Source organism: Lottia gigantea (genome assembly GCF_000327385.1).
Source record: "Lottia gigantea unplaced genomic scaffold LOTGIsca_134, whole genome shotgun sequence".
NCBI lineage: Eukaryota > Metazoa > Mollusca > Gastropoda > Lottiidae > Lottia > Lottia gigantea.
Window position 1 is genome coordinate 554652 of NW_008707502.1, and position 22497 is coordinate 577148.

Consider the following 22497-nt stretch of genomic DNA (forward strand, 5'->3'; position numbering starts at 1 on the left):
CTCCTGAATCTTTAATCAAGGGAAGTAACTCTGCATGCATCAATTTATCTTCTTCTATACCTGGTTGGTTCTTCTTGTTCACTCAATTTAACAGGAGGGGTTGGTGTGTTACGGTAAGAATTGGAATTAGACACAAGACCATGTTCATTTGGACCTGAAAATATACAGTTATATTTACATCAAGAAATATTCTTTTGTCCTGTTTATTTGAGTTTTTCTTGGAAAGTGGCTCAATTTCAGCCATATTGTTCTTGAACTGATTACAAAGGAATACAACCCGAAAGATTAAGTTATGGATATATAAGTATTAGATCTTCTTATAGAAGCAGTCTGATTTTTGAGTAGGTCAGAAATTCAGCTGCTCAAATTTATGAGAACTATAGACCAAAATCATGAGATATGTGTCTCTTGCAGTTACTTTTAAGAACTTTTTACAGTTGCTTTGAATTCAAATTCTAGAGAAATATGTCTCCTAATTATTCTGAAGGTTTTAACTAAATTATCAATCCATTAAAACGCCCAACACCAAAACTAGCTTAAACCTGATTACTTAAAGGTATACTACCTCTTAAGACGACCAAAAAAATTAAAAGTTTTAAATGATTTTGTTCATCAGTGGATTTGGTGACATAACTACACAAAAGAATCCCTGATGCAATGACGATTTAAGCTTATCCGTTAAAGTAGGTAATTTTGAAACATGCTTAGAAGAGTATTGTCAATAAGCTTATGTAGTTTAATGGATATATTGTCTTATATACAGATTCTATTCTTTAGTCATGGCACCTGGTAAGACCAACTGATGAATATATTCTCATATATTCACGTATTTCTAATAATGAAAATTTTGCACCTTTAATTTTGAATTCAAAATCTTTTTCAATTGCAAAATAGAGAAAATCTGTTCACATGATGCATCCATTTTCTAATGTCAGCCACTGACAGCAATCCAGTGACTTCTAATTAAAACTGTGGAAACAACCTGGCTCATTCTATGATTACTGAACTACTGTTGCTTTACATACACAATACAGAAATTAAAGTATATGATATACCTACCTGTATAGGAAGAATCTAAATTTTCTTGTAAATAAGATGGTTTAGCTATTGTTAAATGAACAACATCTTGTGTTGCCTTTAATGCTTGTACGGCAGTTTCATGTGTGACTTCTTCTAAATTGACTTCATTTACCTGAAATTTACCAGAACATTTATATAACTATGTTGCTAAACATGTAGGTGGACTAAAGATAAAAGTCACAACACTTAAGTGCAATAAAATGAATTTTTATGTGTATGTGTTAGGGTTGCTATTAGACATTGTGCAATTTTGTCACATTCACCTAGTCACAACATTTATTTTGAACATGTGTAAAACAAACTGTTTGGCAATCTGTTCTGGAATGTGTTGAAAACAACAATCTCATTGTGCAGTATAAAAGCGCAGTACACATGTGACAAAAACACTACCAAAACGTGTAGAAAAATCCAAAGTATAGATCTCAACCTAACTATCAAATTATATAATTAAACAAAGATTTAATATGAGCATGTCCTTTTAGGTTTAAAGGGAAGTGCCGCCTAGACCTTTCTAGAAAAAAGGTTTAACCTTTACACTTGATTTGTGACAAGATTTGATCAAAACTTCAGGTTAGCAGACAATCGTACAACACACAGAGTCAATATGTCTCCCATGTATGTGATAAAAACAGTACATACAGCAATTAATCGATCACCAACAGCTAGTCGGCCATCTTGTTCAGCAGCTCCACCTTCAATTAATTTAGTTACAAATATACCATTATCACCTGGAATGTGTTGATTACCTTTACCTCCTGCAATACTGAATCCTAAACCTGAAATTATACAATCATAAGCTATATCATCTACAAATTATAATATTAGCATGATTATGCAGTGTCTTTCTACCAAGAATATTTTCAAATAAGAACAATCTGCAAATTTTTCAAATAACTTAAAGATGAGTATCTTTTTTTTCAGTACTATGATAATAATTAATGTAGTCAGCAATCTGATGTAGGTTAATTAAGCAATAATCAGAAAGCAAGAGAGAAATAAAAATCAATTACCAGGAAGTTGAAAGGTGATTAAAATAAGAAATGATGTTAATCTATGTTATTAACATGTCAATGAAAGACGTCTACGTCTTGTCTAGATAATATTATCTCTCACTTCACATCAAACTACTCGACTTACATCTTAATTCAATTCTAATTAACAGCTCTTATGGCATTTCGGGACAAGACCACATCACATAACTCAGTATGTATAATATATAATTTAAACATCATTACAAATATACTACAATCCTCACTCACATAATGCTACAAGTGCCTATTATTTAAGTTTCTCTTCATTTCTGCCATGTATGTTGTAAACATCTGAGTTTTATAGAAAATTACAGAGCAAGCTTTAAACTTGTATCATAAAAGGAGACATTTCAATATCAGTGCAATAAAGCATAATGTGGGGTTACACATAAGCAGATTTTAAGCTGTATTCCAATGAGATAAGAATTAATTAAGAATTAATAAATGAATATTACATAATATATAACAGACTATTCAAATTCTAAACATAATGTTAAATCTCGCATACATCTAATATATATTCAATAAATATTTAATATCATGTCTGTTATTACTTTTTATTCATAATCACCCTAAATTTCATAATAACACTGACATTAAGAGATGTTAATGTACTAACTATAGAAATACAATGCTGTTTTATGAGTTAGCATATCATACTTATTGTCATTTAAAATAATGGAATTTTATGCCCTCTTTCCAACAAATGATTGGGCTTATGAAGACGCAAGAAATGTGCAATGAGAAAATTTTTCCAGGACAGCAGCATTTGTAATTTCCAACTATCGAGGGATCTTTAACATGCAGTTTGTAGCACGGGGCCTAGATTTGCTGTCCAATCCCAATAGACACTTTTCCATGCTAGCCCCTTTGACCTCCATTAATAACCATGTTGAATATTCTGATGGCATTTATCTCCATGTATGGCAGATTGAACTCCTGACCTTCAGGTTAGCCAACACACTAAGCCACTGCAGCTCCATTGTGTCATTTAAAAGTCCATGGCACTTGAACAAGCAATGCCTGATTACCTTTTCAGAACACTTAAGACCAGACTGTATTAAGGTGAGTCACTTCTTTCAGACAATTCAAATTGTTATTGGTATTTATTTGGTCCTTATGACATAGCTGAATTTCTTCCATGAATTTTGAACAAATGTCTTGTCTCGAGGGTTTTATACTATGTTAGAAAAAAGACCAGTCTCTTGGTTATTAATTTTATCTTTGGAATTACGTCAACTTGATATAATAACCTACCTTTATTTCCTTTTACTAATTCCAATTCCATTACATTTTCAGTTGGTGCCTTCAATCTCTTAACATACTGAAACACAATAATATCAGGTGTGTTATAAAACTTTCGATAAGAGTATGACTATAACTAAAAAAGACTTAGAAGGTAATTATCTGGCAAATCTTTACTGGAATTAAAGGATCCACAGACATCTGACCAAGAAGCTGGAAGGTGTAAACACAAGCTATACCTGTTGGGGTGATGGGGTGATTAATGCCCTTCTATGAAAAATTGGAGATACAGTCTATAACATAAGATTATTTCTTTCATAGAATGAAAATTAACAAAAAAAGTGTCAATAAGTTTGTTGAATGATTGAAATTTGTATAGTTCAGATGAATGATTAATATAGAATCATTTTAAATGTTTGTTAATTTTGTATGGTTTGAATTAATAATTCATAGAGAGTCATGTTGAATGATTGTTAATTTTGTATAGTTCATGTTCTATGATTGTTAATCTTGTATAGTTCATGTTGAATGATTGTTAATTTTGTATATTTCATGTTGTATGATTGTTAATCTTGTATTTTTCATGTTGTATGATTGCTAATCTTGTATATTTCATGTTGTATGATTGTTAATCTTGTATATTTCATGTTGTATGATTCTTAATTTTGTATATTTCATGTTGTATGATTGTTAATTTTGTATAGTTCATGTTGTATGATTGTTAACCTTGTATAGTTCATGTTGTATGATTGTTAATTTTGTATATTTCATGTTGTATGATTGTTAATCTTGTATAGTTCATGTTGTATGATTGTTAATTTTGTATATTTCATGTTGTATGATTGTTAATTTTGTATATTTCATGTTGTATGATTGTTAATTTTGTATATTTCATGTTGTATGATTGTTAATCTTGTATATTTCATGATATATGATTGTTAACTTTGTATATTTCATGTTGTATGATTGTGAATTTTGTATATTTCATGTTGTATGATTGTTAATTTTGTATATTTCACGTTGTATGATTGTTAACTTTGTATATTTCATGTTGTATGATTGTTAATCTTGTATATTTCATGTTGTATGATTGTTAATCTTGTATAGTTCATGTTGTATGATTGTGAATTTTGTATAGTTCATGTTGTATGATTGTGAATTTTGTATAGTTCATGTTGTATGATTGTGAATTTTGTATATTTCATGTTGTATGATTGTTAATTTTGTATATTTCATGTTGTATTATTGTTAATTTTGTATAGTTCATGTTGTATTATTGTTAATCTTGTATAGTTCATGTTGTATGATTGTGAATTTTGTATAGTTCATGTTGTATGATTGTTAATTTTGTATATTGATTGTTAATTTTGTATATTTCATGTTGTATGATTGTTAATTTTGTATATTTCATGTTGTATGATTGTTAATCTTGTATAGTTCATGTTGTATGATTGTTAATCTTGTATAGTTCATGTTGTATGATTGTTAATTTTGTATATTTGATGTTGTATGATTGTTAATTTTGTGTATTTCATGTTGTATGATTGTTAATCTTGTATAGTTCATGTTGTATGATTGTTAATGTGGGCTTTTTTTTTATCATATTTTCTCTTTTATGATATCAAATCATCCAAAATCGTTTTACCATTACTTTAAAGAAATTGCAAGAAAATCACCCAAATACCAAAACTATTATCCAAGAATAGAACGTAGATTATGCAGATCTTTCAAAGTTTAAATGGCTGACAGTGTCAATGTCTTCAACAGATTAAACTGTCAATCAATTCATATTATCAACAGTCCATGTAAATCACGTCTGATAAAATATGGAAATTTTGTGTCTGATAAAATACTGTAGAAAATTATAAACTCTTTCAACATTGTTGACATCAAAAAGATATCTTAGCTAAGGGACATCTTCATATCAAAGTCAAGAGAGATGCTTTTCTCAGATCTCAACAAGAATAGAAACTGTATCCATGGCAACATTTGAAATTTCTATGATAATAAAATTGGATATATGTAATCATAGATTGTTTCAATCATATGCTTGATTCAAACGAGAACATTTGAAATGATATACTCTCTCTTCTATGAAATCCTGATATGTTTTGTTAAATCTCTGAAATAAATCAAGGTTCATCCAAACAATGGACCGAAAAAAGAAGACAAATCCTGATTATAAGATTGAACAAGATGTTAAATGGTACTTAAGTGTGAACTTAGCTTTTATGGAAAATAGAAACAATCACCAATGATAAACAAATGAAAATCTAAACCAGACATTACTGTCATTATTTTTCTGTCATGGTCATCGTATCTTATGATTGGATCAGGATAGTGTAAGCAACAATACCCTACCAATATAACTTTGGTTCCAGCCTGTTTCAAAGCTTCTACAGCTCCAGCATGTGTTGTATTTGATACATCTGCGTCATTCACTTTAACAATTATATCATTCATTCTGAAATAGAAAAAAACATCTTGACTTTTATGTTATATTAATATACCGGACAATAAATATATCATTTCAATTTCATATCATCTGTAACAGCTCTTATATAAATCACTTGTCTTTTACAGAAACCTATATATATAAAGCCTGTTCCCCAATCCCTTTCATTTCTATGAATAAAATACTGTTTACAAAAAAGTCCACAAGTCAGCAAATTATGGCAAATATAGCAGTTCCAATTTTGTCAAGTTATAAAAAATCAGGTACTAGTATTGATACACCCTGTACTAAGTTCTGTCCAAATTCAGAGGAACCAAACAAATATGAAGGCATGAATAATATGGATATATGAAATAGTCCATTTGATTATATTTTACAAATAACCATATAATAAGAGATAGAATATTCTATATGGTAAGTTATATGACTGACCAATATAATCAAGATTACATAAGATGATAAAAATATAAACTGATTGTGATTTGTTAGCTAACTAAGATTGATAATAAATATCAATTGAAGTGAAAAGTGATTATTCATCCTATCACAGTCATACATCATACTGTGTTTCCAGAGTTTTTGTCTTAACAAAATCCTATGAATTATAGAGATATAATATGATTCATGTTGACAAAGCATGTAAAAAACAGACAAGTAACTTATTTTCTAGTCTCTAAAGCTTTTAGTGGTATAATTCAACAACAAATAAAGTATGTTAAAATTACCACCTGTCTTGTTTAATTACTGTAATTTTACACTAAAATTATGATAGATGTTCATGTTAAACTTATAAATCACAACAAAATAAAGCTTGTGAAAAATGAATATGAAAAATAACTGGAAATTACAGTATTATGAAATACATTTTAAGGATTCATAGTTTTTCTTTAAATGCAATAATCCTAAAGTATTCTTTCTTCGATCAGGATTCAAAAATAAAGGCCATGTGTTTCCCTGACAAATAGTTACTATTCTAGATCTTATATATTCAGTATTTCAATTAAGCAGTGAAACAATAATTCTAATTTAAGCCTCCAGAACACAATCCAATCCCTTGTATTACTCACTGGAGTCATATTTTGAAAATAGTTTAAATTTGCAGGAAGATTTTTTTTACCCAAATGATCACAAAATAAGTTATAATGGGATAATGTGCTAGCTTCAAAATAACACAAATTGTTAAAAATCATGTCTCCCTTTGAACAAAAAATGTCTCTATTTGAATTCAGATCTATCAATTTCTGTTTACATTTAAAACCATTCCTGGTTTGTTCATATCAAAGTTAATAGAAGGAACTTGGCTTGGCTTTTGAACTTCATATGCTCATAAACACTTTTAAAACGTTCAATTTTAACTTTTATGATTACAAAATATACCATTAAACACCATTAATTGTTATAACAATATACATATTTAATAAAAATATGCAGTACAGTGCACTAATTCAAAAGTAAAAGGTAAAAAAGTGTGACAATGGTGAAAATGATGTTCATGCCTCTAGAGAGCCATCATTTTATAATTAAATCAACAGGGAAACTAATTTGCCTTTATCTTGAAATATATTGATAATAGTGGTCATTTACTAGTGTTTAATTAGAATGGTTATTGGAAGGTCAGACTTCTAAATGACTATTACTCATCTAATAAATTCATATATTAATAATGACTAGTCACATTATAATCACTTCATGGTAGTTCAATTCTTCAACCAATATCACACTGTTTTTCACATGTTTCTAGAGGATGTTCCGTCTAGATGATGTTTTTCAATTACCCTTGTAATCTTCAGAGAGAAAATCAATGGCAAAAGAAGACAATGTATTCTATTTTTATTTATTTTTTATTATGAAGCTATTTACTGAAATATGGTTTGGTGCATGCATACTTTTAGAGTTTTAATTCTCATTGAAAACACGAAAAAAGATTGTTGGAGTCTTTTAGGTACACCAAAACACATTGTAGGGTTGGCATTGTTGATTAACTCAATCATAAATTTACAAAACAAAAGGTAAAACTGAATAACACACATTTTTCAAAATCCTAAACAACAATAGCTCCAAACTCATAGAAATTGTCTCCTTCATGATTGTGTTCATTAAGCTTTTCATAAGTTTTCTATTCATTGAAACATTTCTATTTATAATACAATACAACCCAGACTTCGTTCAATTCCTATGTTACTAGGTTTATTCTAACAATTAACTGAAGTTAATTGAACACAATTCAAATTAGAAATCAAACACTAAATTTATCAAAATTGGTATTCCAGTTAGGAGCAAGTTTTTCACAATCAGCAAGAAAATATAAAAGAAATAAATGACCATATTATTATATAATCAAAGTATTTTTGAAAATTATATTAAATGAAATGAAATGAATGGAGTTTTACGTCCTACTTTTCTGCACCCAAAGTATTATTGAGATCTACAGTAACTATTAATTTGTTTCAAAAAGACATTCCTCTTTTTTGTGGGTCGAAAAAAATTTTTGCTCTAATTTGTAAAACCTGTACACTGAAATCTAAAGAAATGTTACCTTTGGTGTATCTGAAAGTTTAAACTAAAAAATCCAATTTATTTTTAAATGCTAAAAATATTTAAAAACATTACGCAAGACTTTTAAGTTTGTTATGCTTTTTTGAAGCTGTGAGAAAACTATTGCACAGATTTAAGTAAAATAAAATCCTAATTGTAGAGAAATATGTCTCCTACGTAATCTAAAGGTTTCAACTAATAATATCAAACAACAAACACCAAAGCTAGGCAAAACTTGTTAACAGTAATAATTAACCCTTTTAAAAAAATTCTGTTTCATCAAGAAAATTGATATAAATAGCATACTACTTTAGAAATATTTTCAGGTATAATATTTGTTTTTGAAACTGAAAACTTTTTACAAAAAAGCTGATACCCCTTTAAACAAATCTTTAATCAAAGTGAACTTAACAAAAAAGAGTCCTTTCAACATTACAAATATATAACTTTTTCTGAATGAAATGGGTAACTTTTATGTGACACAAACAGGCAACTACTTTGAGCATTCTTCTAATTCTGGCCAAAATTGTTCTCAGAACTGACTCATTAATTAGTGAATGACCAATGAGCCAAAGATATAAAAAGCAGCCATTTCATGAAATCAGACTGAACTTTAACCACTCCTGTACCTTATCTATAACAAGGCTCAGTAATCAATGTACATAAAAAAAACAGAAATTACATCTATTGTTTTACAATATGTCTAGAACAAAGTCTCTATAGAATTGACAATTTAATGACAGTCATTGATGAAGACAATGAATAATCATAGTCGCATAGAAATTCCTGTAAATATAACTTAGACACATTGTAATAGTGCTCAATTAAAGTATTCAATATCTTGCTAGATATTCAACCAACCATTCATTCAAAAACAAAATCTATCAGCTGACAACATTTCAAAACATTGCATTTATACATATATATAACTATCCATAAAGGGACAGGTGTGCCATTTTGGGAGGTTGATTTGAGTCTTGAATATATGTAAATAGTCTTCAGAAGGACTAGATATGTACCCAAATCCCATTATTCCTACAAAAATCATCTCAAATTAAGACTTTCTTTTCCTTTTTCTATAGGTATATTTTCTATATATGGCAGTGTCACAAGAGAAGACTATCTTTTTAATTTTCAAACACCGATAATTTTGAACACAAATGGATTTGAAGGCTCAAATTTTAACAGTGAGCTGTGAACACTATTACTGATAGGCATAGCTAAAAAAAAGTTCCCTTTTCTGAAAGTATGATTGGTAAATAAATGGCGCTTCAGTCGCTTTAAGATGTACATGTTATATAACATAAAAAAAATACAACTTCTAATATCAATAAATTCTGATAAAAAAGCCAATTTGACTGATAAGAAATCTCTTTATATTTGATAAAGAAATAGAACTGGTATTTTCTATGATACAGAATAATATTTCCCTTATGACCTAGTAATTGTGAAAGAAAAATCAGAGTTTCCTGACAGGCGAGTATCATTGTTAGATGAGAGGAAGATTCAAAGAGAAATCAATTAGAAATGGATTACCTGAATATCCTGATTTCATACAAAATAGGAAACATGTTGTACCAGTTAATGTTGGATTTACATTGTGAATAATAGAGTAGAATACAAGTAAATACTAAGTAAGTAGTTCTCAGTGGAGATTTAAAACTTGTGTTAATGACAGATCAACAATCACACAGAATATAAATACATCAGCTACACATTCTTTACTTCACTATGGTAAGGCACAGTAAATTTAAATCAATTATTCCTACACAATTGACTAAATCCTAGTGACGTTCTGATGGGACGTTCAGACGGAAATCAGTCATGTAAGAGATCCCCCTGGAATTCACTTCTCATCCACTAATAATGCATAAGTTTATTGTTTTTCTATTATGCCATTGTTTTCTAGTCAGTATATTAGAATAGTCACTTTGTTGATGAAATAGTACATTATTAGTCTGGAACGGTCTTTAATAATCTTAATTGAGGTCCACTGTTGTGCTTTAAATATATGGTTCCATTAGAATAATGTTCACAAATTTTATTTTCAATGTATTATTCCAATGCCAGTATGTCTTCAATGAAATCCAAAGTCTGTTAAAATTACTGATTTAAAGAGAACGTTTTAATTAAAGTAACAATGATAAGGAAATGTTATCAATAATTCAACTAAACCTCTTAGTGATATCCTTTCATTCATTTATACCATCGTATATTTTCATGTGTTTTTAAATGTTATTGTATCTCTGGAGATATCCATTAATCAGACCTAAATGTAGATCAAATTTTCACTAGATCCAATAGAACAGTCCTCACTGGATAAAAAAAGCTAATTTGTTTGTCTGATACAATATATGGTTGTGATTTTATTTTTAACTCTCCAAGACCATAGATTTCAGTTTTACACAAATTTAATGAAGTCACAAAACGAACACTTAAGTTAGTAACAAAAGTTTTAATTAGATATGTAACATCAAGTTTAGACAAAAAATAAAAAATTCTGTTACACAAAGTTAATGACTAAACATATTCCTTTAAATGATGTAAAACTTGGCATAATTTTATGCAAATGAGAACTATTTTCATTCGCCGCAAACTTGATGCAAATGAGAACTATTTTCGTATCCCATTCAGCAAGATGACTGATCCAGATAATAATCCACTGAAGTCAAGTTAATATCCTACATATCCCACATCAATCACACTAGTCGAAAGAAGCATATTAAAATGACAAGAAAAAAACAAGCATCACAGACGGTCGGTCGATTAATTTACTTTCTGACAAGGAACTGGTAATTTACAGATTGTGATGTAGAATATAATGTGCAGTAGTTAAATGGTATAAACTGTGGAGTGTTGTTAATAGTAACAGTGAGATATAAACTATGAAGAAGGAATACAGAGATAGTAAAGATTGATATTTGTTAACTGATTCTAACTCAGATAATTGACAGCTAATTCAACTCTATTTTTATCATCATTAAATTTGGGGCCAATAAAATCAAATAAAAATTGAATGATCAAGATATAAAATGAAATGGCTTCTGAATGAAATTTTCTATGATATTGAGATTGGAATGTATTGAATTTGGTATTTTACAGGGTTTGATGATTGCCACATCTCAAGATGGTACAGAAATTAAAAGAGTTATAAGGACAATGTGAAAGGAAACCTCACTGATGTAAAGTATTAAAATATTCAACATGTCAAGTATGCTCCTATCAAACGGAAATTAAATCCACCACTTTTGTCCATTCACTTTATATAATTTCACTATTAGTGATTCCTGCTATTTACATAACACTGCAACTAAAACATACTTCTCTAGTACCCATATAAATATACAGTTCACAAGCAGAAAATAGAGTACAAAAATCAATCTTGTAATACTTTCTTGAATATGTTTTTCAAGTTATTTATGGAACATTACAATAATTGTTCAGGATTATTTTCGACTGATTCTTGCCACATCACCAGAACAGATCTTGATCAGATTTAAAATTTAGACAATGTCAACTATCAGAAAATGAGATGAATGGAGTTTTACATCCTACTTTCTTGCAGCATGTGGGCTAATAAAGATGGCAATGTCATGCAAGATACAATGAAGGAAATTTTGCCAGGACAGCAACATTAGCAGACCCTTTTTCCATGTCATTCACTCTACCTGCATCACTGACAGGGGGGAAACCTGTTAAAAAAATCCACTTTAAGATGTCAGAACTGTGCCATATTAAAAAGAAATCAATAAAGCAAACAAGATCTAGATCTCAATAACATATATTCATCTCTAATTAACTTTGTTTAATCATCAATTGATATTTCATGTTATTATTGTTCAAGATCAAATGGATAGGGCCAATATGTTCCACATCATTGTGCCCTTGGATCTGCTTCTACAATTACAGATCAATTAGCATTTTGGCACGTGCCTATCCTACAAATTCTTTTTAAATTTTACTTGTTCCCTTCAAAGTTTATTGTGATCCACTGTGGACCAACGGTGGTTTGCTATGTATCTTAGAATTTTCATAGAATTATATTTTTGTTAAGGGTAGGGCTGGCCATTTTCAGAGGACCGAAATACCTTGATCTCAGAAATCGGAATTGTTCAGCTAAGAAAATCAGAAAAAAGTGTTAAAATTTTAGGCTTCTTAACCATACGTATCCATAATTATTTGTGTTTGCAAATGATATTGACAACTCACCTTTTTCAAGAATCTGGTCCATAATGTTAAACAGTTAAGGACTGGATAATAAAAAATTACACCATATTATTTATAGGCCTTATCTTCCTCATGTGAGGAGAGTGAATAACACTGCTGATTCCATATTTATACTTATCTTATGTGATCTGTCAGACACAAAGAGGTTGTCTCAAATGAATACCAGATATTTCTTTATAAACAGTGTGATTTTTCACAAGAATCTGTTTGATAGGATGTGTTTGATTGCTTGTTCCAGGCACCTCAAATATAATTTCAATACTAAAACGCAATCTTGAACTAAACATTACAAAGATTTCCTTGCTTCCCTAAGCAATTTGATTTCAATTCAACAATTGCATAAAATATCAACAAATTTTCAACTCTGTAGTGACTCTTTATTAATTTAACAGTCAAAGAGAAAGATAGAAAAAAAAACTGTGCAATGACCATGAAGATAGCCACAGGCTTAAATCTATGCATCCTAATTTTGATATTTTTGTGTTAGTTTTCCAGTTAAGAGAAAACAGAGGCTATTTTTAGTTTTCAACAGATTTTTGTTTGTAACTTCCATGGTCTAATACTTTGACAAAATTAATTAGTTTTTTTACTTTAATTCAAACTCATGTAAGACTTGTTGACTTTATATCAGGTTTTATTTTTTATTGATTACATAGTGGTTTTCCAATAGGTTAAATATTTTAACTTATATAGTATAAACATGACATAGTTACTGCATGAAAAAGCAACATCTATATTGGTAATGGATAGGTTTTCAGCACTATCAATTTACACAATTCCTGATGAATTAGCCCGATAAAAAAAATATAGTTTTGTGGTAATTTTCCACAATGTTTATAAGGCTAAAACATGAGCAATTTCTTACCGCAATGGCTGCATGAAATCTATTTTTTGCAACTTTTTTTTTTTCATTGTGAACATAGGGGTAGCTGTATATATCAGATCCTCTAAGGAAACATTTCATTTGTTGTGAAACAGACATAAAACTTTGACAAAAGAAGGTGATAGTGGAATAACAATCCCTTGAAGTAAAGATAATTTCATAAGGCTAGAATCATGAAAACCATTCCTTACTTTTAAGCTTCAGTTCACCTTTTGTCAATAACATCAAAGTCTCTTTAAACTCTATATGATAGTTAATAATTCAGTTATATTACCCTTTAATGACACATTCAGCCTTTTAAAGGAATTGTACAGTTCCACATAGACAAGCCCACATAATACCACTTCATCTTCTCATTAAAAACATACTTTTATTAAGTTATCTGATATCTTTTCATATAAATATATGACATTCTATTCTGAACCTTATTGGGCTTATGAAGATGGGCAACACCATGAAATGTGCAACGTGGGAAATTTTGCCAGGACAGCAGCATTAGCCATCTCTTTTTCAATTTCCAACTGTTGAGGGATCCTTAACATGCACAGCCTATTCAAGGTTCCAGTCTAGCACACCATTAATGTAATTTCTAATTTAAAGTAAAAAATTTCAAATTTTAAGAGGCTCCTAGACTTGACTCACCTGAACTCCAGAAACAACATGGTTGCTCATATGCAGGGGGGAATTTGACAAAAGAGAAATTGTATTCTTCTTCAAAGATCACAGGATTATTGTCAGATATAAAGATAGCTTGCCAGGCAAGGTAATATCACCAACTAGCAGCTTTGGTTTGAATAAAAGTATTTAGCAGTACAGTAACAATTACCAGTATGAAATATTAAACCTTCAGTCATGCACTGCTTTTGAACCTTTTTGGGTCGAAACTGAACAATATGACTTTTAGTGTTTACGAGCTGAAGTGTTTTAAAGAACAAGGTCAATAACACTTGAAAAATATTTTTTAATTGGGTTCCACTACTACACAACTTTTACTCACGAGTTTGCTAATATGTTGGACTAGATTTTGAATAACTGAACTGTCATGCTTGTGCGTATTTTTATTCATCTACAATAAAAATCAATTTCAAGTTTCGTCAAGAATATTTACAAGCCAAAAATTGAACAGCTTTTCAAGAACAAGGGCAATAACTCATACCAAATATTTTTCGATTGTTCTTCTTCTATATAAGATTCATTCATCAAGTTTTGTCAAAATCCATCAAGAATTGTGCCTTCCAGAGTGTTTAAGGAAATTGCAGACAGACAGACTAACAAAAATTGAAAACCTACTAGAATCTGATAGGCCTCAATTGAAAAATGATACAATGGCATTAATTGATCAAAAACTGAATAAGGTTAATTGTTTCTCACATATACAGCCTAATTGAATCAAATCCGTTGAAATTTCATATAAATTTAATGTTTTTAGTTGTTGTGAAATGAAAGCCATTAGGCCTACTTGGTCAATTTTTGTCTTGATGTTTTGTTTAAGGGAATAATAAAATAGTGGAATATATGTGACAGCATACAGTTCTATGGTGACAGTATGTTAGTGTGATAATAGCTAGGTAAGATTATAAGTATAAGCTATAATAATCACCGGGATTTAACCAGATGTACAATAGACAGTGCTTAAATATCAAGAGAGAAAATAAGAAATATCTTCTAGAAATGAGATTCACATCCTGCTGCTCTTCAGTTTTGCTTAATGATCTAGTGGACCACACTATGTAGTAAGAAAAAGAACAGGTCAACATGAAGAACACAGTGTTAAGATACTTTGATGTGCATTACATACAGAAAATCAGACAGAACTTAAAGCGGCTATTGCATATCACTATTCAGCATCACTATTGAATCATAGGTATACTTAAACATATAATATATCATATATCATTTGGGAAAATTGGCTGAAAACTGAGGGAGCTATTATATTTTCAGTATGTAACATCACAGAGGTTATTTAATATACAGTCAGTACAATATTTAGAAAATGTGCTCAAATTTGAACTTGATGTTATAGTTTTGCAACAGGACTTCTGTGAAATCTGTGCAAAATTGTAGATTCTAGAGCATTCACAAGGAAATGTGAATGGACAGATGAACATGCATGCCAACAATATACATACACATAAAGAGGTGTGGAATTATAATAAGTGGGTAGTAAAATTCACAGGAATGTGAGGTCTGAAACTAGAGAAATAACTTGAAAAATCTATACCATTTATCTTCTTCCATTATACATCATAAATAATTCACATTATATAGAAACACTTGACACCAAATACTAAACTTAATTGTTGTGGTTACACTAAATATTCTCCCTATTTTAACAGTTGTGTTGAGTAAGAAAAGATAGAAACACTAATCACAGAACATTTCTGAGTGTAATTTTGAAAATTTCATCTCATCAGACTGGAATGTTTATTCTAGGATTGTGAATTATTGGAAGGATAATGTTTGTGTCCATTAAGTATGTAATAAATGATTCATCATCTCTGATCATTTCGCCAGCTAGTTAATATCAACTTTCTACATTAAAATTACATCTCTACATAAATATACTTAGGTAAATCAATATTATCTAGCCTATTACGTAGAGTCTGAGAATAATTCTTATTTCACCATGATTGTTGATTTGGTCATACTTGAATCTCCATAAATAGATTATGTTGTATCAAAGATACTCTGGTCTCAAACCCAAACCAGCTGAGTCAAGGGATTTAACTCTGAAACAGTTTGTCAACATATTGTCAAATTCAAATTGTTCAAAAAATCAACAATCAACATAAGATTTTTAAGTTATTTTTTAGTTCATTTCTTCTATGTACAACTACTTATTGAAGCCTATTATATTTTACCAAGACATTAAGTGAAATGAAAAACTACAATCTATCCCAATATTCATGTCAACATATCATTTTTCTGTTTTAAGCTTCCCTTTTTCACAAGTTCACTGTATCTTCATTTGGCCGTAGTAGAAGGTAACCATGTATTACAAATGCTCAAAATTGTTAAAAAGCCTTAAAAACAGAGCTGTTCAGTTTTCAACTCCTATGAAGCACCCCAGACACATAAAAAACAATCAGCAGTTCTGTTATTAGGTAATTTTTTACAATTCAAGTTGACTAATATAGAAAGTTACTTGTGGCAGAAAATACTAGCTAATGAAGCAGTGAAAGTAATTTGTTTTTAAATGTTTTCTTTCCCTAACATTTTACACTTCACCTACAGTCTAAGTTATAAACAAGAACATATTAAATTTACTCATGTGTCAATATAATGTCTACTGGGTCTCAGTTACCATTTTCTTAATAGAAATATCTTTGGAAACATAACAGTCTTTCTTAAGATGTGATAAAAAGATGTGATAAAGAAGAATTTGGTTTTTTCTCTTAACAATGCAGCTGGTGCTTAGCTATCACAAATGTCTTTGTCTTTGATGGCTTATTCATTCTACCTTGATACATAAGAACGTAGAGTCAATCTAAGACATCTAACCTTTGATCCATAAAACCATTTTTCTGATCACTAGTTTACTGTCATTACATTGGATTCCTATTCTAGAAAGTGATTTTTTTTTTATGCTACTATGTAATACAAAGTTTACTGATGAAAGCAAACAGACACTCACCTATAACACACAAGGAGGTTATTAATACAGACATACAGCCTCCAGATATAATGGTGATATTGATAAAGTTTTTTAATAAGAAGGATTGCAGCTTTCGCTTTTTTTGTACAGACAATGATATTCTCCCCCAATATTTCATATAAATAATAAAGAAGGGTTATCACCAGACATTAGGTTTTGGGAGTGGAAACCAGAAAGACTATAAGCTCACATGGCAGCAAATTTCAATTTTAACTTTTTCAAAAAGCATACCAACATACATTAGACTGACAATTTGGAACGGAACAACTGGACTGGGATAACAACAATGGAATTCCACCTTATAATGTTGGTGAATCAAAATCATGTACCAGCACAAACACTTACCTCAATCTACCATCTAAAGCTGCACCTCCACCAGGTATGATCTTAGTGATAAATATAGCTGGATCATCACCAATATGGGGGTTATCAGTGCCACCAGCGATACTAAATCCTAAACCAGTAGAACCCTACAGATAATGTAAATTATTATTAAGTGGAGGAAAAATATATTGCAATGGGGAGTGACATATTGATTCAATCTATTAAGATGAAATTGATATCAAATTTAATTTTTTAACCTTATCAGATCACTGTATTTACTAAACTCTTAATCTTATCTTGGTTAAGATTACCACATATTGTGAGGACATTGATCATAACAATGAAAAACATGCATGGCACAAAATCACCCAAATGTCTGATATTTACAATACACCTACATCATGCCAGTGCACTCTTTCTTGAAAGTCTACCTTAATTGCAATAAAACATGGATACCACAGTGTTCTGCAAACGACGCCTAAGTAGCATATTATAGTTTGAAAATTCGCACTAACTACACATGAAAAATATTTGAAGCTGTCCATACTACATAATAATATTTACATATTCATACAGAAATATATTTACACTGCCAATGTCATATAAACCTTGATAACAGAACAAACAGTAACACTATGGATTAGTTTATACAATTAAAGACTACATACCCTTTCAAGAATGATTTCTTCATGTTCCCATTCTCCTTCACCATTTGTCTGTAAAAATCATAATATAACAACTTACAGATCAAATTGTTGTACCAATTTTTGATAAAAAAAAAATATGGAATCCATGAATTTTACATCCTACAATCATGCCCATCAGGACAGATCCATTTGTTGAAATAAATGATTTCACAGCAAAATTATTAAACAAGATGAAATAATTATGTTATAAATGTTATAAATGTTATAAATAAACTACAAAAATAAACTAGAAAATAAACTTACATATTCTGATTCTGCTGTTTCAGACCCTTCAGGCTGAAAAAACAATACAACAAAATTATGAAATTTATTTCCAGTCATCCTTATCAAAGTATTTCTAATTCTTATCATGCTTTGAACAATTGATAATTCTTGTCTTATAATGTGTAGAAAAGTAACCCAGACATAAAGCTATAATTCATTTATTTTACAGATGCTAAAAGTCACAATAAATACCAAATCGAGTTGTACTCTATAGTGTAGGCTTTATTTTACGTTGTTTTTTTTTAGGTGTTTGTTCGAGTTCTTATCAATTTTCCATAGTAATGTACACATACATAATGAAATCAAGAGAAGTTGTATTTTTTAAGTGTATTTGTTTTTATGATAGGAGTTTAATTTGATATAAACACTGTGTAATGTTTCTATTTACTATAGTATCTAATATTGTCTAGAAATAATTATATTAATCTCTTTCTTCAATCTCTTGTGATTTACTCACGTTTAACATTATCTAATCATTCTCTTTCAAGGGACTTAACTCTATCTTTATTACGGACCTATACAGACACAGTAATTAAATAGTCCTCTGTTGTAGTAATAGTTTATTTTCTCCAGAATATGTGTATTGTATCAAAATCTATTCTGCATTTTCAAATTCAATAATATTAAAATTAGAGACACGATAGCAATAAGCAAGCATTGAGGTCAATTTTGGAATTTGTCAATGATAATTCATTCTTATGACACTAGGAAGGGTTAACAAGATGGCCTATTTATCATTAATACATTTTTACAAGCATATATATATTCAGATCCTGATACAAAAGGAACCAACAGATTGTAACAGATATAAATTGAGCAGATAATCTCATAGAGAAATGTATAGTAACAGATTAAAACTCAACATCAACAGACACTTACAAAGACTAACAGATAATTACAAATTTAACTGGACAGATACTCACAGAGACAAACACAAAGTAACAGATCTTACAACAGATAAACAGAGAGATTAACTGATAGTAACAAATCATAATTGAACAGAGAAACAAAGATTAACAGATTTAAACTAAATAGAAAATAAGAGAGACCAACAGGATAAAAAAAAAGATCTAATAGAAATCCATACAAGGAAGAAAATTCTAAAACTCAAAAGTCTGCTTAAATCGAGAGTAAAATTTGTACAGTAGTGTATCAGCTGTTTAGAAAAGAGTATACAATATAGGTCAACAAACTGAATGGATATTTAAAGAGAGAAACAGATAGTAACAAATCTAAACTGAACAGATACCCAGAAAGACAAACAGATACACACATACTGACAAGACCATAAGATAGTACAAATCTAACTCGAACAGATAATCAATGATGCTAACAGAGAGTAAAACAGATTTAAACTAAACAGACAAACAGAGATAGTAACAGATCTTACACAGATAGTAACAGATCTAAACTGAACAAAAAACAAGAGACAAAAATAAAGCAATAGATCTAAACTAATCAGATAGACAAACAGATCTAAAATGAACAGATTCCCAGAAAGACAAACTGGTAGTAGCAGATCTAAAATGAACAGATTCCCAGAGAGACAAACAGATTGTAACAGATCTAAAATGAACACATACCCAGAGCACAAACAGTAACAGATCTAAAATATACAGTGAACCTTTATTATCTGTGACAGTTTAAGAGTGTAAAAAATGCAGAAATACAGGAGTTCTATCTCTACAGTATGATCTAACAATTTTGAATTAAGAATAAAACACACCAAAAGAATATAATTGGGTAATGGATGAACTTTACACCTTCCAAGGGATCCTCCCATAACTTCATTCTTGAAGAATCCTGCCATCAATCAACAATATGAAAAACTGTATTTTGAACTTCATAGTAACATTTCCACTTCACCAGCTCTTAGAATTAGTATTTGAACATCTTCAACAATTTCTCATAAATTTTGCAACCATTGAAATGTTTACTTAACTTGAGTCTTTGCAGTTCCATCATTGCACTGTTATCCTAAATACCACAATGGCTTATAAACATCAATAATCCTTGATGAAACTTGTCACTGATTTCATATAAAGGTTCAAAGATTACTAACACATTGATTATAGAACTCATTCCATAAGTTTAAAATTATCCCACCAAATGAATAATCGTTCCATTAAACTTTGTCTACCAGCAATTGTATTAAATATACTGAAATATACCGGCCACGTCGAGTTTTACTTAATAAAGCTTCTAGACAGCCAGTATTTCAAATAATCAGAATTTCATTTCCATTCTAAAAATCAACATTTGTTTTGTCACCTTATTCCATCATTCCATTTTCCTACCCATTCAAACCATAATATACATTAAGCCAGGCATTAGCTAAATAGGTTTATTTTCCAGTTGAATAGAGATGAGATTATGATTTTTCTCTGCTGTTCACACCAAACTGTTGATTTTACCAACAAGTTACATGTATTTAAAACATCTGATAACATGTACTTTATCCACTGAAATATTCAATTTACTATCAATTTCAAATACCTTCTTGTCCTCAAGCTTTATATAAAAAATCTAATCTTTCAAATTTTAATTACAACACTTTCTTTTTCAAAAATTTTCTAGTTTGATTATCCTCCAAATGAACTGTTGCTGAAGAAGTTGAGCAAGATCTGTAAAAATTTGTTCATAAAAATGCCTGATGCTCCTTAAAAATTAACTCCATTTAGCACAATTATGCTATGTTCTATAAAAAAAAAATACCTTGAGATACTTTGCATGTTAGTATTTTTTGTACTTTCCCATGTGAGTTATTAAATATCAGAAGAGTAATTCTGACGTGACCTGCAAGATATATACAATTCAGATGAGAAATAATCTTTCGCTACTTCTCAGCATCAGTGATTTTCACAAACTCATCTTCAGAAAATCTTTTTAAATTTCATTATTCTTCACAACATAATCAATCATAACTCAACCAAAAAATCTCATGCCTGATCATTCATTGGACGAAAATAACTCTTTAATGAAGAGGAATCTTAATGGATAGTAACTAAATATAATCCAGATAGAAGAAAACTAACACTGATGCTGGAATAATGTTAAAATCCATGACAAGTTAATCCAAGCTAAAACTCCAGTCTGGTTTAAACAACAAATATTCCTGGTCAAATTGTTCTCCAGATACAATCTGTATTTGACCTTCGAGACTAATCTTATTTACCCAAACCTTGTCTCAGTAAATGAAGTGGTTTAAAGCTAGATGTTGGGTCGTTATTTTCTTAGATTTGATTTACTTCCACCATCCATTTCCAAAATAGCACTAATTTGATGAAGTGATTCACTTTATTAACTCCTTTCAATAAAAATATCCCCTTTTCACTCATAACCTTTTCCTGGGAGAATTATCTTTAACCTCTCGCACAATTACCCACATAAAATCTTTTTACTTCCTACTCTAGACAAGCATGATGACTGATAAAACGTGCCAAAGTAAAATGGGGCCATTTCGGTTGATTACTGTCCAAGTTAAAAGATTAATGATGAAGTATGTAGAATAGTAGGTTTAGGGTTAATAGTATATACGAAATTATCTAATCCTTTACTGATCTTTAGTAATACAATTACCTATATTTCTTCTAGTATAAAGTATAGCAATTACCTTAATGTATTTTTAGAACATTCAATATGAATCGATTGTCTCCAAAGCTGATCACTGGAGGCTCATATTTAGTCAATGAATCAGGAGGAGGTTACTGTTAAATCTTGTCCAAAACAAGAAGATGAACATAAAATGTTTCCACAGAAGCAAAAATTTCCAGACCTTAAATAACCTACTTTGAGTATCATATATGAACTCATCTGAATTTGAAATGGTAGAGGGTGTAGCACTCAAGAGCTGTGGATGACAAAAATATCCACTGGCTTAATCTTTGAAGTCTTGCTTTTGATAAAATTTCAATATATAAACTGAAAAATGGTTTAAGTTTATTATGGAAAGATTTGGTCTGAACACAAGAACATTTCTATGGAAAAGAGGTCAGAGCTCTGAAAGTGTGGCATGTTGATTAACTTTTGTGACACCATATCAATTCATTCATGTATACAAACACTTCTACTGGTACATTTTTTTGAAAATT

General features: G+C 29.9%; 1 protein-coding gene across 1 annotated transcript; it reads right to left on the bottom strand.

Moving 5' to 3' along the window:
* Positions 1–1006: 1006 nt before the first annotated feature.
* Positions 1007–18142, bottom strand: LOTGIDRAFT_139229 (hypothetical protein; the record flags this gene model as incomplete). The annotated part of the gene is made up of 6 exons (XM_009049373.1): positions 1007–1192; positions 1720–1856; positions 3369–3435; positions 5718–5820; positions 17457–17581; positions 18104–18142. Coding segments are annotated over 6 exons (657 nt in total), but the record flags the coding sequence as incomplete, so codon positions are not given.
* Positions 18143–22497: the final 4355 nt, after the last annotated feature.